Source organism: Centruroides vittatus, unplaced genomic scaffold, assembly GCF_030686945.1.
Source record: "Centruroides vittatus isolate TY-2023 unplaced genomic scaffold, ASM3068694v2 contig_393, whole genome shotgun sequence".
Taxonomy (NCBI): Eukaryota; Metazoa; Arthropoda; class Arachnida; order Scorpiones; family Buthidae; genus Centruroides; species Centruroides vittatus.
In genome coordinates, this window is record NW_027122209.1 from 312,375 (window position 1) to 331,141 (window position 18,767).

At 29.1% G+C, this 18,767-nt stretch overlaps 1 protein-coding gene across 2 annotated transcripts in view; it reads right to left on the reverse strand.

Moving 5' to 3' along the window:
* LOC136976056 (H/ACA ribonucleoprotein complex non-core subunit NAF1-like) overlaps positions 1-18,767 on the reverse strand; it is a 37,913-nt gene that overhangs the window by 13,204 nt on the left and 5,942 nt on the right. Inside the window, exons 3-5 of one of the 2 annotated variants that reach the window (XM_067271243.1) lie at positions 15,510-15,588; positions 7,347-7,485; positions 1,483-1,555 (exon numbers count right to left, since the gene is read on the reverse strand). In XM_067271243.1, the coding sequence (XP_067127344.1) occupies positions 1,483-1,555; positions 7,347-7,485; positions 15,510-15,588 (291 nt within the window). Of the gene's footprint in view, positions 1-1,482; positions 1,556-7,346; positions 7,486-15,470; positions 15,589-18,767 lie in introns of both variants that reach the window. The other variant, XM_067271242.1, reaches the window with a different exon arrangement.

Sequence of the window (18,767 nt, forward strand, 5' to 3'; positions counted from 1 at the left end):
GAGATCATGTGTATCTTCAGTAGAGTCAGACTTAATGATAATTTTACTTGTTATTAGCATTTACAATTTTTTATAAAACCCATCCCTACCCTCAAAATTAAGCTTTTTGCCATTTTATAATATTTTATTAAAAACTCTTTTTATATTTTTAACTATGATAACAGATGGTGCCATCAAAACTTTAAATGTTGCTGGGAAAGTTGAGCAGTTTGTTACTGGTTTATTTAGAATAGAAATATTATTCTGTAATGAATTATTACAAAACAAAATTCCTACTCTAAAATAAAATTAAAAGTTATATTTCAATATTTAACATTACTAAATGAATTCTAAAATTACCAAAATAACATTTCAAAAATATATTTACTCTTAGAATTTCAAGTCTTCATATTACATTGTTTTCAATTTATATGATTAATATTACACTTTACAAAATACATCTTTGAATTTTGAAATTGGAATATCTCAACAGAAAATAATGTTGAATGTAAACAAATGATAAGAGGTTTCTAATTCATTTATTTTATACTGTCTTTTTATTGGAGTTATTTTGAACAAATTGACAAAAATATTTTGTCAAACTTTGAAGTTTTCTAAATAAATCATACCTTTCTTTTGGCTAATGTGTTTTTATATAAATATGCTTTATAAAATGAAAAAAATTCTATTAAAATATTTTCAAATCATGGTTTTCATACTATCATAAAAAAATTACAGGAAATCTTCATTAATTTGAACTTGGATAGTTCAAAATCACATTAGTTTGTAACTGTACTATTTGTCCCAGCTGGGGATATAGAGATTTACACATTAAGGAATATGATTAGTTTGAAATATGACTACTTCAAAATTTGATGTGACAATTCTGTCCCAAACTGTGATATGCATACATTAACTTGTTCATTTAGATTGAAGTGTCTCACTGCTATAAGAGAACAACTCTAATCTGGTTAATATGGCTTTAATAGTAAAATATTTTTAGGTGTCACCACACACGTGGATTACCCTTTTTTCTCTTATTTCATAAAATATGGCTGGTTTTCAGGATTGCAAGATTGGTTATGAGTAGCAGATTGAGATATTTGTAGGGATTTAGGTTACTATATTTCGGCAACTTATTACTTTTTAGGCCACTTTAAAACTTTAAATAATTTCAGCTATATTTCAAAGAATTCTCTTTACATTTTATAAAACCTATCTGGCAACATGTAAGGTTCTTACTGGACACATGTTTATATGCAGTTTATTTATATTAATATTAATTAATGATTAATAATTCCATATATGTAGCCATATTCCATTTGCTTAATTACATCAGTTGCATAGCATTTGGTGTACTATACAGAAATATGTAAATCTCAGATAATTCGAAGTCGCAATTATTTTCTCCCTTGAATTTCAAATTAATGAGGATTTCCTGTAATTAGATTCTTGCATTTTAACAAAAATATTCTAGAAAAATTAAATTAAATAATCACTGACCTCAAGACCTAATTCATCCTTTGTTCTTATTTGAAAATTCTTTTTTGGTCCACTTTTCGTTACAATATTCTTACTGAAATTGTTAATTATGTATTACAGATTGTTCAACATAAATTCACAAAAATCTACAATTATCATTATAAAATATGCATAAGAATAATGACTATAAAGCAATTAAAGAACTATAATAATAAATTTTTAACCCAATTCACAGAAAAATCTTCATTAAAAGGTACATTTTTAGAACATAAATTCTGAATAAAATTCTTAAAATAATTTTATTTTAAGAATGATTTTTATTTTATGTAAAATAAAAATCATTCTACATACAACAAATTTTTATTTTAAAATAATTAGCTACATATTTGTCTTATTTTAGCACTCAGTTTATTTCTATTTTGTAAATCTTTTTTAAAATCTGAAGACCACATCCTATTTTCATTTTCATTAAAAAATTTATTAAAAACTATTCCATGCCTCTTCTTAAATTTATTCAGCCACCCTCTTGCTTGTTTTGAATTTTATGTCCTGTTTCTGAATTGTTCAGCTTTTCCTTTTCCTTCAACAAGAATATTCTTGTCTCTACACTATACAAACCACGTCAGTGTATTTTTCAGCATCTGGATATTCACATTTATGTTTTCTTTTCCGTTCTGTTTAATTCTATTGTTCATGCAATGCAATATCAAATTCTTTCACAATTTCTAATATTTTCTCTTTTCTTTCCTCTATTGCCTTTATCCTTTCTACTATCCACTGAATCTTAGTTTTCTGTTGTTTATCATTTCTATCTACTTTGGAATGAAAAGTGCCAATATGCCAATTAGGGACTGCAATCCAGCAGTGTTTTCAATCCAGTTGGATTTTTGCAGGACCAACATCATTCCAGCTGGATCCAGCGCCGATGTATTATTGGTGCAATAAAGTGTTATCTATCTATCCAGCGATTTATGATTTTTTTAAAGAAATAAAACATTTTTTTAAAATACTTAAGAAACTTTTATTATTTAGACTGGTCACTATAAATCAGTAAAACTTCTTACACATTTAGATAGTAAACTTAACTTTGGTTTGGTTTAACACTTGAGATAGAGATAATTAACTTTAAATGTTTAGTTAGATTATAATTATAATGTAATCTTTAAGTTAAATAATAGCAAAGATAATACTACTAATTAATTTATATTAATATATTATAATAATGTAAGGACGGATAATCAGTGGCTAAGTGGCTATCAGTCTTACCAGTTTTCTTATATAGGCTCTACATATCAGTCTGTAGTTATTTATAAGTAATTTAATTATTAGTGTTAGTAAAGTAGTGAGTAAGTAATTAGTAGTAGTCTAGTAATTAGTTATTATTATCACAATCATGAATCACATACATTTATATCATCATATATCTAAGATACTGATACTCATTAATTTAATTAACTATTTAACTAACTAGGTAGTCTCAGTTTCTCACCAATTTTCACAATAAAATTGCCTAGCCTAGCCCACTAACCACTTATAGAATAAAAGTTAAAAACTCTTACTTAATAGAATTAGAGTAGAAGTTATAAAATATTAGTCTTGTCTTGAATAAAGTATTTTAAAGGATTAAATAAAATTAAATCAATCACTTCTGTTATTTTTTTTGGACTTTTCTGGAAGTAGGATCTCAAGAAACAAATGGTATTGATGGTGTTATCGCCCAACCTACTTCTTAATGAACTGCATATCCCACTGCGAAGAAGGCCCTTTCTGCCTCTACGCTGGTTAGTTTCAGGGTCATCAAATAAAGATAAATAGTTCCGTCACGTGATTCATTGACATCACAACTGACCGTAAATTAGAATTATGCACCAGGACTAGGAGAGGAGTTACTTATTTTATTTAGCGCGAAAACACTTTATTTAGCAAGGCGGAAAGTCAACTGGCAATTAGATCAGCAGAGGTAAAAGGGCGGGCGGCGTAGTGTAGAGAGGGGTATAGCACGTGCCACACTGAACGACAACATCACTCTCACCGCCGAGCGAGAGCGCACATAGCAAAGCGGAAATGCCGACAATGTAGACTTTTGCGCCATTATTTAGAAAGTTAATTGAGTATTTGCGGATCTGCAGCACTGGATCCAGCACCTGGTGCTGGATCCAGCAGGCCGAAGAATGTGCTGGATCCAGCTGGGTTGCTGGATGAGGGATCCAGCAATTGCAATCCCTAATGCCAATTAACTGGCCACTACCAGTAATGAAAATGTCAACATGTGATTCAAACTTTACAGTGAAATTTATATATTACAGGTGTTTAGTTCCATATAAAGATATACATATAGATCAACTCATAAATTTGATTACCCAAATGTTGTCAAATCACAGTTGTAATGATCTCTAAATATAAGAAGCACAATTTTTAAATTATCAAAATCTAAAAATTTGAAAAATGATAATTTTAAAGTGCTAAGATTTCATTGGTCATTTTGCATTTAAGAATAAGATTATTACTTTTGGTACAGAACATTAAAATCTTGAATTTTACTTCATGAAATTAGAAACAAAATTCTGTACAACACCAATCTTCAACTTTGTAATATCATCATCAATCCCCTTGAAAACAAAAGATATAACACAAAATCAGATGTAAAATAAACTCTCTACATCTTTAAATTTCAATTTAACAAAATGCGATCTCAAAACCAACAGAAACACAAAATGCATTGAGTCTATGGAAGTGAAGTCGAGACAAAAAGTTCTAGTTAGTGCAAATTTCAAGGTAAGAAAGTTTAACTTATTGAGAATCTACTACATTTGTAATCCCAAAACTTCAATTTAAGTCATTTATGAATAAATTAAATAAGTAAGTAAGTAAGTAAGTGAGTTTATTGTAATAGGGTTTAACCTGTTACAAGGGGGTTTCAGATATTAACCAACCACAGATGGTTTAATCTTATAACAAATTATTTCCAGGGTAATAACATCTTATCCATTTTCTTTAATCATACACTTTTGTAATAATATAAACTTAAATGTTTAGTCACAAGACATATTACTCAATTACAAAAACTTATTTGAGCTATTTATAAACTATAGATATATACAATTTTTAACAAAGATGCTTACTTTATTCATTAAAAATCTTGTTCAATGTGTGAAGGTAGTATATGAATCATTAATAAACTTGTTCAACTTACAGAGGTATTGCCTGAATCATAGCTCCAGTGCCTCCTTACAAAAATAAAACATACATTTTGGGTAAAAACTTTACATCTATAACAACAATGATTGGAATTTGTAAAAATTAATATTAATATAATCTGTTAACTTCTTTTTTATAATTATAACTAAATAAAGAATTTTTTATATTAAAGAGTGAAATTCAGAGCATATAATCATTAATATATAAAATACTCTAGAATTGTATTATACTATATAGAATATTCCAATTAAAACATTCTTTGTTTTCTGGAAACAGAGGATTTCAAAACATTTTGTATCAATTGAGAACCTTTAATTTAATAGCCACTAGATTATTGGTACTTTCACTTAGTGCCTATCATGAGAAAAATCAATAGTAACCTCCGTAAAAATTGGTCACATTTCAAATCTGTTTCTGAAGTTCATTGTTAATTCCTTCTCAAAACACCATTCAATTGAATCACTTTATCCAGGTTAGTATCATATGAATATTTTTGGTTATCCTTAATACAATAATCATCTCCTACAATTTTTTTTGTTGCCATTGAGTTTTTCTTGTTTAATTATTGCTAATAATTTTCTTCTTCTCATCCTTGATCTCTTACATAAATCCGTTGTAAGTATTATTTTCTTCCATTCCTCATCACTTAAATTATCTTTCTTCCTCCAAAATTCTCTAAGGATTAGATTCCTATCGAATAAGGAGTCTAATGGAACTTTCACTATAGGTTTGGTTTTGTTGTTGGTTAATCTAACCAATTTTTCTATGTAACTATTAGATATTCCAAAATCCTTTTTTATAAACTGATTAATTTCCTTAACGTAATCAGATGAGTTAAACAGAAAGTTTATAATTATAATATTTTTGTTATTTTGCTCATTAACCAGCTTGTCTATTTCAAATTCCAACGTACCTTGTATTTGACAGATATTTTCTCCATTTCTTCTATTTTATGGGATAGTTGAGACAACTCTCCATGTAAATATTTATTTTTTTTCTTTTAAAGAATTAACCTCTGTTCTAATTCCTTAAAGTTCATTTTGGAGCTGTGAAAATTTATCCTGTATCAGTTCATATATCGATTTTAATGAGTATTGAGATTTGTCCTGTATCTGTAATTCTTTATGACTTACTGTTTCAAAATATTCATTAATTTTTGTGGTTCTTGAGGTCACTGGACGGCTCTTACCAAGATCTTCCTTTGTTTGATAATAGTCTTCACTAATTAAGTCATTCAATTGATTTCCTTTTTCCTTTTCTTTGAGGTTATCCTTACATAATCTACCCCACCCCCTTTGCATATCCATTTGACTCATTTGTTGTGGAGATCGAGGTAAAGGACCTGGATTTGGTTCAATCCCAGCAATTAACAATAAACTTAGAATTAAAATCAAAGCTAATCTATTTATAAATATCCACTTCTTTGGAATAATCATATTATAGATACTTAAGGCTTTCGAAATGCACTTCACCAATATGCACTTATCAAGCTCCGCTGAAAAGTTCACCAACACCTCCGATGACTAACACACGCCCCCCCGAATAAATTAAATAAAGACTTTTGTAAAATTATTAGGTTAAATTACTGAAAAATGGTTCATCATCAGATCAATTGTTAATTGAATCTGAATAAAGAATTATTTTTTAATATTTAAAATCAAATTCCAAATATGTACTTTAAAAATTATGAACAGTAATAGAAACAAAAAACAGAAATAAACTAAAAACTAAGTAAAATAAAAAATTAAACAAAACAGAGGTTTACCAATACACAATATCTCTGACACTAAGATATGTTGTATGAAAAATTTCAAATATACAATACCACTTTCATTTAAAATGTTTTTAGATTTTGGTACTATAAACATACAACATATTTCCTCTCTTATTCAACAGCTTACCAAGATTGACTATAGTAACCAGTTTTTCTGCAAATCACAAAAGATACTTTAAGGTGTAATAGATAACACAATTTCTACTTGTTTCCATTTAACTTTGACATTCTTATTTGTGAACAATCATCAGTACTGTACTAATTTTACCCTTTATTGACAGGCTGTCAATAAAGGGTGCAATACTTTAAATATCAATTCCATTGGAAAGATAAATAAAAATCTACTCAGAATTTGTGCTGAAATAGACATTGTTTCTAAGTCTTTCTCCATCAAGAAAAAAACAAGCAATAAATCAGTAATGTCAGAGATCTTAAAATGTTTGTTGAATATTTATATATTTTAAAAATTATATTATTAATCAATGTATTATATTTATAAACATTAATCTATAATCTTATTAGCTCTATATTAGCTGTTAATTAAAATGACTACATGAAAATATAATATTCAGATTCAAAATCTTCATGCAATAATATGAAAATGATAAAACTAGAGTATTAAAATTTTGATTGTTTTTGAATCTGATTAATAAAGTATTTTCAAAATAAAGTTAGCTTATTTTCACAAAAATTCATTAATTAAATTGAAAAGCTTAAACTGTTTTTATTTGATAAATAAATTTATTTATTTAAACTCCAGAAAGAAAACTTATCTCGGATTGCAGCAGTCTATTGTATTCAGTTCACATAAACATATTGCAATTCTTCAATATATTTGAAAAAAAGTAAAGCAAAATGGAACAATGTCTTAAAATTATAAATTTAATTCATAAAATATTCTTTATTTATTTACCTTTCTTCGACGCTACTGCTGCTGTTGTCATCAGAGCTATCCAAAGTCGATTCAAATGAACTTGACTGTGATGATGAACTATCTCCTTCACTATCACAGGACCAGACTTCTCTACAAGTTGTACTGTCATGAATTTCACCTATAAAATAAATTATACTTTTTATGCAAATTATTTATTATAAATATATAATTAAGTAACAAATTATGACATTAAACAGTTAACAATAAAAAGATGTTTATTTTACTTTTTCTTATCCATTTGCATTTTGCCTTCTTTATTCAGTCTCATCAGTGGATAACAATGTCCATTTTACATTGGTGGTGCTTTTACACTGTACAAAGCTATCCTAGCATGCATCTAATAAATTCCACTATTTAAATTTATATTATTTACATATTTTAGTACACTAAATGTTTAATTATATTAAGTTATATTAAGTATAATATTATATATAGTATAGTATTATATTCGAGTTAAAGAACACTTCAGCATAATAAAATATGTAAATAATATCAACTGACAACCTATGCTTGAAGCTTGTATGATTTAAATGTCACTTATTCATTCAAAATTAACATTATGTGCAGCAGAAAAGAAAAACTATATCCCATGTACAGATTCCTCTTGTTCATTTTGAATGAGAGAAGTAGGTAGGATATGTTTTCATTGTTTATGTTATTCAGTATATTGTATGAAAAGACACGATAAAATAATAATAGAATATTAAATTTTATTCTCAAAAACACTTTTTGATAAAACAGAATTATAAATTATTTGAATAAATAGAAGTAAAAATTTGATTTCAATGCAATTCTTTAAAAAATTATTGTAAATATATTTACAATAGAATTAGAAATATATATGTTTCTTATTCTATATATCTTTTTCCTTAAATAAACTCAAAAATATACTATTTTTAAATTGTATTTAGACATCAGTGTTAAAACTACAATAACTTTTACTAAATATATTCTTAATAAGCAAAGATTAAATTTTCAATGTAGCTGCTACATATAAGTGCTCACCAAATGACAGTTTTTTAAAATTAGTCATCATCTAATAAATTATTTATTTATTAATTAGATAATGACTCGTCAAGAAAAATTTCTCTTACAGAGAATTTTTTGAATTTTCATCAAACAACTACCTTATTTTATGGTAACAAATATAATCTATATATATAAAAACGAATGTATGGCTGTCTGTGTGTGTGTGTGTGTTTGTTCTTCATGCATTACCACACCATTTATCCGATTGCCATGAAACTTTGGGAAGTTGTTTAATACATTCCCGCCAAGGTTTGTGGCATATGTGAAGATCACCATTTCCCCACTTTCAAAAATATATTTATATATGTATTAAGGCTTTTATGTCCAACAGATGACGCTAACTTCCGACAACCTAAGTTTGCTTTTCTGTGAGGCATTATGCTTTTCTGTGAGAATGGACCTAAACAAATCATTTTCTACCTATCTATATAAATAAAATACAACGTTTGTTTGTTCCTACCGATTCCTTTGAAATTTTGACACAACGTTGCATTCGAATATGCACGTGTTTTTATATAATATACACGTTGAAATTCCCCCTACGGGGGGGAGATGGACGGGATTAAGGCTTACCGTAAAGAACTCGGCTTCTATTTATACTATTTTACATGCGGTTTTTTGCGTTTTTAATTGCGTTTTAATAGGTGACGTCAACAGAATATACGCTAAAAAGGGATTTTTCGATATTCCCCAGCGGGGAAAGGGACAGAATTAAGGCTTACCGTGAAGAACTCGGCTTCTATTTATACCATTTTACATGCGGTTTTTTGCATTTTTAATTGCGTTTTAATAGGTGACGTCAACAGAATATACACTAAAAAGGGATTTTTTGAAATTCCCCCATGGGGGAAGTGTTACACATTTATAATAGATACATTTTGAGCCACAACAACGCGTGACCGGGTCAGCTAGTTACATATAAAATATATTTATGTAACAACATAAATCATACTATTGTAATTATCATGGAATGTGTTCTGTATTCAGCTTATTATAGAAATGGTAATATTTCTATTCTAAAGGAAGTTCAATTTACAACCTTCTAATGATGATCATGTTTTTAAATGGCATACAAAACCTTTTCTATCAGTATACAACTTGTAATAATTTCATATGCCATCCCTTCTAAACTAAACAACTTATTTAACTATTATTTCTTGTATAGCAAATAGTTCTATTAGAAAAAATAGTTACATACAGAAATTGTTCAGAAGGTGTTAAGCCAAAGAATGGGCAACCTATATCCCAAAAATGTATATTCCAGCTCAAGGTCTTTCACAAAATCTATATTATGATGAACAAAATATCTTAAATTTTTATAATTTTTCTTATTAATAAAATTAATTACAGTGGTGCCTCGTACTTCAAAGTTAATTCATTTCAGAAGGGCATTTGAAGTCCAAAACAATTTTTCCCATAAGAAATAATGGAAAGTGAATTATCTGCTATTAACTGCTCTATTACCCTTAGGGATTTCTATTCTAAAATGAAATCAGTTGCATATTTAATGATCAATGTAGCATACCTTTTAAAAAAAGATATATACGATTAGCTTTTAAGAAAATCAATGCTTAGATTTTTGCTCAGATAAACATTCCCAACCCTGAACAACACCTATTTTGATAACTTAAAACTTCAAATACACATTATTTAATGTAAAAATAAAGCAATTATATACCGTTATAATAAATTAGAACACACAAACAATAAATAAAATACATAAATAATGTATAAAGAAATAAAAACAAAATTACTGGTTGCACACTGTCACTTCGGCATTTTAAACATGGCCACTAGATCTGCCACACATGTACCTCTTTCAAGTTTTGGAATAAGATCCTTTTTATTTTCAATTGTCAATACTACAACTTTCCTTTTAGACTGTGTTGCTTCCACACTCTTCAGATTCCATAGTTAATAATAAATGTTATATTGAGTAGAACAGAAAGCTTTTGCCTATGTTTAACAGCTGTTGTTATGTAACATAGTTGTGTGTTTTAATTGTAACAGTTGTAAAATGTAACATATTATTGATAATGAGAGATTGCATTCTTTTGATAAAATTGCCAGGGCTATGATTATAAAATTAATATAAAGTTTAAGACTATACAATAAGGAGTCTCTTAACGTCCTTTCTCACACTTCAGGAAAATAACAGTCTTACAGCAGAGTTGACCTTTTTTATTATTTGTGCCATCACCAGAAGGAAGTCCTGTAACATTTTACATAGTGAGATGGATAAGCAGCCTCTAATAAAATGTCAACTCTGTTGTAAGACTGTTAATTTCCTGAGGTGTGAGAAAGGACATCAAGAGACTTGTTATTGTTTAGTCTTAAACTGTATATTGTATTCTTTGTTTAGAAGCTTGTTTTAAACTTATTACTTCATATTTTGTTTGAACAAGTAAAATGGCAAAGCCATTTTTTGGGACGAGACTATGTCTTGGAGGGCATGAGCAACGCATGTGTAAATCTTGCACTCATGCCTGTTTGTAGAAACAGTCTCAGCATTTCGTATTTTCTTTTGACCTGGTTCTCAGTCCCCTAACTACCCACAAGTCTGGTTTATTTTATGTGTGCAAGATTTGGGCACCAGATATTTTGTGCCAAATTGCAAATCCTGACATGTACTCCTTCATACCTCTAAGGTGTGCATGCAGCCATTGACAGCAGCGCAATTTTAGAGATGAAACATAGTCTCGTCAATAAAACAGAGTCAAAATGTCTTGAGATAAAAAGCATATCTGAACATGCTACTCTTTACGAATTTCAGAAAGAAAAATATAATGCCGTACAAACAGTAAAAAAGATTTGTAATGTGTATGGGGAAAGATGCTCCTAAACTTTGGATATGCAAATATGGTTTAAAAAGTTCTGTTGAGGAAATTTTGAACTAACAGATATACAATGTAAGGAGCATTCAAAAGATGTCGACAAAGAAAAATTGTTAAAAATTGACAAAAAACACACTATATATATAACCAAACATACCAAAAGTGAAGCAAAAAAAGTACTGAAAACATAATACAAGAGCTAGAGATGACTTCTGTTTATGGTTCTAGCACATTTTTTTGGTGTGTTCACAGTTTAAACTCCAAAGTATTCTCAAAATCTGAGAAAAATTTTTGTCGAATGTAGTGTTCAAACTCTGAAATGTTTAAAGTTAATCATTCATAGTACGAGGTTTCACTGTATATGTATGAACATGTATAAATATGACAATAAATAGTATGAAATTGTTTATGACAATTTTTCCATTATAAATTATTTTAAAATCTTAAAAATAATCCTATAAATCATGAAAATTTAATCTGTATGTACCTTAGAAAGTTTTTATTCAGCCCACTATTTAAAACACGTTGCCCACTCCTGTGTTAGGCTGGTAGCAAATTAGGCAATATTGGTGAGACCTGGTTGCTGATGACATTTGTGAGGAGATAGTTTGTCTGCAATATGTCCACATGTTGTCATTGGAAATCATCAAACTACATAAAAATGCATAGCTGGCAAGAAAAGAGATATCTGTCTAGTTAGATTTCTGGATCAACCAAGATGCAACAAACATACAGAACTGAATTTACCACAAAGAATTTGAAGAATCACATTGAGAAACATGTAACATGAATGAAAACATGGCTGAAGTTCCAATTAAAATGGCTGATGGTATTTTACATATTAAAAATACAAGGAAAAACTAAATTGTCTTCACAGTTCCATTATGTCCAATCACAAGCTATAAATAGTCTTCACTTACAGAGATGACCTTTTATTAGAGGCTATGCACTGTAAAAATAAATAAAACATTCTCTGGCAATAAGCCAATAATTAAAAATACATAGCTCAATTAAACTACATTTCCATGTCTTTTTAATGTGTAAAATACTGTCAGCCATTTTAATTGAAACTGTATTTTTAATTAGTGGTTTATTGCCACAGATAATTTTAAATTGTTTTACATACTTTTACATAGGCAGAGCCTCTAATAAAAGATCATCTCTGTAAAGGAAGACTGTTTATTTCTGGTGATTGGACATAACAGACGTTTGAAGACAATTTAGTTTCTTTCGTGTATTTTCAATGGCCGAAGTTGTTTACAATTGAGAAAAGTGAAAAAGTTTTCTGACAGCTGTCTTCAAGTCACAGTTCTTCCACTAAAATATTCATGTTTCCTCATTCTTCTCAGGGCTGAATCCATTTTCAATTCAACTCTCTTTGTCTTCTATGAGTAACTTTGTCTCCAACTGCACTAACAGTTGCAGTTACAGCTAATAAAAATTCATCTTCACTGGATTCTAATGCCTGTACCAACTTGAAGAAGACAAAGTATGTATTATTCAGCAAAAGCAAAGTTTGTGAATTCTAATTGGTTAAATATATAATGTCAGGGAAATTAATTTGCATATGTCTCTAAAAATTAAGCTTTCCACAACTAGTGATGTACTAAAGACATATGGTTTGTCTGTGATAGCATATAGTCAGCAATCAAGCTGCTTAGTTTGACCATAGCCTACAAAGAATGAACAAGCCTTTCCATTATTCTCCATTCCTTCTCATCACTTTTGTGATTTTTCTCTGCTAGAGGTACTGCATACCCTCCTGTTATCAATTTATCATTGCAGAGTTGTGTGTAAGTTTGATAAAATAGGAAGATTTCTATAAAATTGTAGACAGTGTTACTTTTAGTGACTAAAATGATACACTGTTGTGTTCCATATTATACTGAAAACAAAAGTAAGTTGCTGGGTGTTAGTTTCTATCTAACAAAGAAAAAAGTATGGGTCACAGCTGTAAGCAAGAAGACAACTTTCAAGTAGCAATGATTAGACAAATGCCACTAGCATTATCCAATCAATGCATAAAATATTAACAACTGGAATTGTTAAGATCTCCCTAGCAGGCAACACCAAACCAACTTGTACTGTCTGGATGTCAGCAAGCAGAACAAGCAGTTCACTCACTAAATATATATTAAAAGCAAAATGTTCCGTCACCATCACACAAAGACGACATAAATTTAAAATTTCATTTGATTCACAATTTAAAAATTTCAAAACAACTCTTAAATGGTTTTTAAAAACATTGTGAAACAGCACTAAAAATCAAATTTTTAGTGCTGTTTGTTTCACAAAAGATACCATATATTTCCACAGATAAGACAATAGTTGAATCATAAAAAAAGGCCCCCAAAATCTGGGGTCGTCTTATAGGACAGATACAAAAAAAAATTAGATTGAAAATTATATAAATTAAAACCATTATTAAAAAAATGGACAAACCATAATTATTTAATAGTAGGTGCACAAAATAGAATAGCCCATAGGACATTTTTGTGAATAGTCAAGGTCATTACCCGAATGCAAATGTTTGCAACAATCACAAGGCAGTGCTGCCAGATGCAAGAAAATAAAATTTGTTCATTCAAAAAATTATGAATAGGACATAATTCCATATACATTATACAGTAATATTATCCGAATGATGATCGCTGATATAAACTAAATTCATAGGCAATTGATAGTTTGGGGGTTGTCTTATAGGACAGATATATGCTAATGATGAACTATAAAAAACTTTGATGAAAATTTATACCTTGTCTTACCTGAAGGTCGTCTTATCTGCAGAAATATACGGTAATCAAATTTAAATTTCTCTTAATTTTTCTAGTACTTTTGTTGATTTTTTCTATAAATTTGCCTGCTTTTTTATTTTAAATATAAAAGAGTTAACAATGATTAAACTTTTGGGCTAACTAGTACTGATATACCACTAGTAGTAGCAGTAGCAGAGCTTCTGCCATAGTTCACCCATAGTTCATTTTCTACTAAACCAAACCTAAATAAACTAAAATTACTAGAAAAAGAGTTTTAAGTACTGAAGTAGAATGCAAATCTTCAGAATGTGCTCAAACAAGCATTACTTCAGCTAGTACTGCTTACTGCATACATTATGAGAATTATTGAAAGGTAGACTGCAAAAAATGTTTATGAACTATCTTTGCCCCACAGTCCACTCTTTTTTACTGGCCCTCATCAATGGAAAAGACCGAAGTGGATTAAGATAGCTAGACAAGCAAAATTTCTTATTCTCTTAAGAGTTGAATATGCAGCATGCACGGCCATAGAACACTTGCTACACAACCCACAAATACTGAAAACAACACATGATTTGTTTTTACCACATCTACAAAATAATCCAATTTTTAAGGTTGTGGTAATCCCATCAGTACACTCCCCAGTCTAATACTGGAAAAATTTCGCTGGCCTTATATTCAACATTATGTATTTAACTTGACAGATAAGCAAGGTCATGAAATTAAAACAACTAGAAAGAATAAGAATCCTGTTATTCAATAAAAAAAATTATAAAAATATGTAATTAAAATAATAATAAATCATATTATTAATGTACTGTATATAAACACAGAAACAAAATACAAATCACAGTATTAATATGTAATTTCTTTACTTTAATTTTTTGGAGTATGTCACAAAAAAATAGTTTGGAGATAATACAATTTTAGCAAACCTTAACTTCTTTCTGAGATTAGTTGGTATATTTTTCAGTACTATAAGTAGGCAGGTAGTTTACACAAAATTTGACCAAAATATATTTATTATTAGATCAAATTGATAAATATAGTAACTTATTGTTTCAGGACTTTAAATGTCCACTTTTTTTCAGATTTTATTACTGTGTTGTTTTAGTGTTTATAATTAGTAGCCTATCCTACACACTTACCAGTTGCCTGTTGAATAAATGTGTAAGTAATGCCACCCTAGTGGCTTTCTTCTATACTATAGCAGCAACAAAACTTCCCTTAAGGAAAAGAAAAGTAGAAAAGCTTGTTTACTCTTTGTCCGCCATAGTTTCCAATTTATCAGACAGCAAGTTTAAATCCCACTTTAGCAGAGATGTTTGTAATTGTCAAAATTTAATAGGGAGTTGTTGTTTAGGAATTACTCCAAAGTCAGTGTGGAATTGCACATAAAAATATGCAATTCCACACTGACCGTTTAAATTAAATTAAATATATCTCTAATAGAAAACAGAATATACTTAATAGAAAACACTTACATTGTATTGGTTTTGGTGAAGATGCTTCTGAATTATTACCTGAAAGCAAGTCTTCAGTAACTGCAGATGCATTTTCAGTTTGAGGCTGTTGTTTCTCATTTGTCATTGTGAAAAATACCTAAAAAATTATTTTTAAAATTTATAATTATTATAAATTAGATTATCATCAAATCTATTGTTTCTTTACAATTGTGGTAGTACACCAATATTTTTATTTGTATATATCTAATATATATGTATATAATTCTATACTTTCTTCCTTCTTTGTTCTCGGTTCTTTTGTCTTTCAATTTCTAAAAACTTCTTAGTATGGTATAGTATAGTAGGTGAGTCACCTACTTCGAACACAAAAGAAAGGAGGTAACCCTGAGGGCAAAAGTAAGAACGGATAAGCCACTTTTAGCTGGGACGTTGAAGGAAGAAGATGCAGTGTAGTGTTCTCCAGACTGTTTTAGCCTTAGTTGGGGAGACGTTAGTTAATCTAAGACTGAATATTTTGATCTCAGGACTTCTGGAAAGTTTTTGATTGAGTATATTTACGTCATTTTTCCTCAACCATCACGAAAGATATATTTCGGCCACCACCACCACAAGAGTGTCCACCAATTTTGGGTACCCTTCTTGTCTTATGCTATCGATATACTCGTCCTATTCTCTATCCTTTTCCTTCTTCCCTTTTTTGCTAGCATAAGTAGTTTTTAGTTCTTTAGATATAAGATTTCTTTGTACCGCGGTAGATTAATATTGATCGTTTTTTTTTATATTTTATTGTTGCGAGAATTGCGTCAACCGTTCTGCCTGGATCTAGAGTTAATTGTTCGTACAAGAACACGAACAGACCACGAGGAGTATCGGAATCCATAAGAATCCTGCTTATTGTAAAGACCACAGGTGAAATAAAGAACATTTTTATTGTACTACTTGTCATCTCTTTGTTAGATCACAAATCACCACGTGCGTGCTATAACACAATAAATGAAATTAGTAACTTCACTTTTATTCACACTATAAATTATAAATATAAACCAATTGTTAATGATATCTTTATGTGCTCAGAAATCGTCTTTCTTAATGAAATATACAGCAATTTGACAAAATGAATTACTGAAAATTATATACAAATTGTATATAGTTATTCATTTTGTCAATCACAAAATATTTATGTCATTATTGAAACTAAAAGTCCTATTTCAGGAAGCCAAATATTTAATTGAACAAGAAAAGTTTCATCCTGATCCAGGATAACAAATATAAAATATATAAGGAATATTTTATAAAAACAAATATACGGAATATAAATATTCCTTATACTTGCTTTTATGAATTGTAAGCTGAAGTTGTCCTGGATCAGGATGAAAACATTTCTTCTTTAATTAAAAATTTGGCTTTCTGAAATAAGCATTTTAGTATTGATGATAATATTGTGCCAGAAATACATGAAGTAGTTGATTTATACCTTTATAATTTATTTCAATTCTTATATTCTTGTTGTTTATTTAAAATATTTTGATGATTTTTTCTTATGGTCACTCTTAGTTTTTATAAATGAACTTGTCAAAATCTTTATTGGAAGTTATCATCAGGTTCATTTGCAAAAAGTATGTTAATTGTGAAATAATCACACTTTTCAAAAGATAAACACAAAAACTGTTCGTTTTTGAAAAGAGATGTAGCAAGGAAATGCAAAGAACATATGGCTGTAGGTGTTAAATGAAAAAAAGATGTTATAAACTTTCTTAATAGTAAATAATTAAAAAAATAAGGTGTCAAAGAAAGTTAAATACTATGCTAATATTAATATTGAAAGTGCTAAAACTGTTATTCTGTTTTTATCATCAACGCTGTTAAAACAAATACAATTATATACATTACTGGTGGGCTCTATATGTACCAATATAGTTAATTGGTATATAATGTCTACTGCAGTATGGAGATATAGACATTTTCCACTACCATTTAGTATCCATTAAGTGTATGTATGCAGTGTCAGTTCATTGTATCATGCAAGTTAAACATGAACTCATCTTTTTCATTCAATACAAAGCAATGATCAGCAGCTGAATTTTTAGTATTGGAAAGTTACATATTGTGAAATCCTATAAGTACTCAAGAGACATATATGCCCTTACTCTGTGAATATTCACAAAGAGCAGAAGAAATCAATTTTTTTTCTTGCACCATGATAATGCAAAACAACACTACAGTAAGAAACCAGCAGAATCTAAAGATACAGGTTATCCTACACTACCTTACAGCCCAGATCAGGCACCATCAGATTTCTGATTGCTCTCAAATTACATGTGCATCAAAAGTTTAATGCTTTTCATTATATGTTGAAGTTTAAGTTGCTATAATGGAATAGATCAAGGTGAAACCAGTTTTTTCATGCATTAAATGCAAAAATGGATTGAATGCAAAAAAAGTCCATCACTCTAGACAGTGAATATGTGGAAAAATGAATATGTAGTATATGATCAAAACAAATGATTTCACTATTTTTAAAAACTGGCCACATTATTCTACCTCTTCCCAAACTACTTTTAAAAAAAATGGAGACCTTGTTTATCAATATACAGGGTGAGTCAAAAGTACCTTGCACCCTTTTCATTCCAAAAGTACTAATGATATATTAATTTTGTTAACATAATTTACATAGGAAATCATGCATGGAGAATCAAATGGAACATTTTGACAACCTTGAAACTCACTTTCAAGGTCATTTAAGTTGTAACTTTTTAATGAGAGGAAGTAACATAAAAGTTCCAACAACAAAGTTAAAGAGCATCATTTAATTAGTCTAAAACTATTTTCTGGATTTATTTTAAAAAAAACATTTAGGATTGCATATTTTGCAATTTGGAAATCACTTTTACTCTTCAAATTTAAATGCACTCACGATTAGCCAATCATGATCATCAAACTTCTTTGAAGTTCATGGAAAAACCCCTTGGAAGTTTTAATTATTGGGATACTTGAAGACCCTTGTTTTATCAGAGTGACATTCCTAACTTGGCTACCTTAAAAACAGAATTTTGCTTCATATGAGGCAACTGCACCTATATCAGTTACATTCTGCTGTTAAGTGTGTTGTTCATGAAATGCATGCTTTAAAACAGTAGATGGAGAACACATACAGTAGAACTATTAATTAATCTTATTTATTGTTACTTGAACATTTCCATGTGTAAAAAATATCGTATGCAACATTGTAACCTAGGGAGAGTTAACTTTGTAATCACCACACTAAATTGCAATAAAGTCATTTCACTTTGTATCTCCACTTCTCTGTATTGCCTA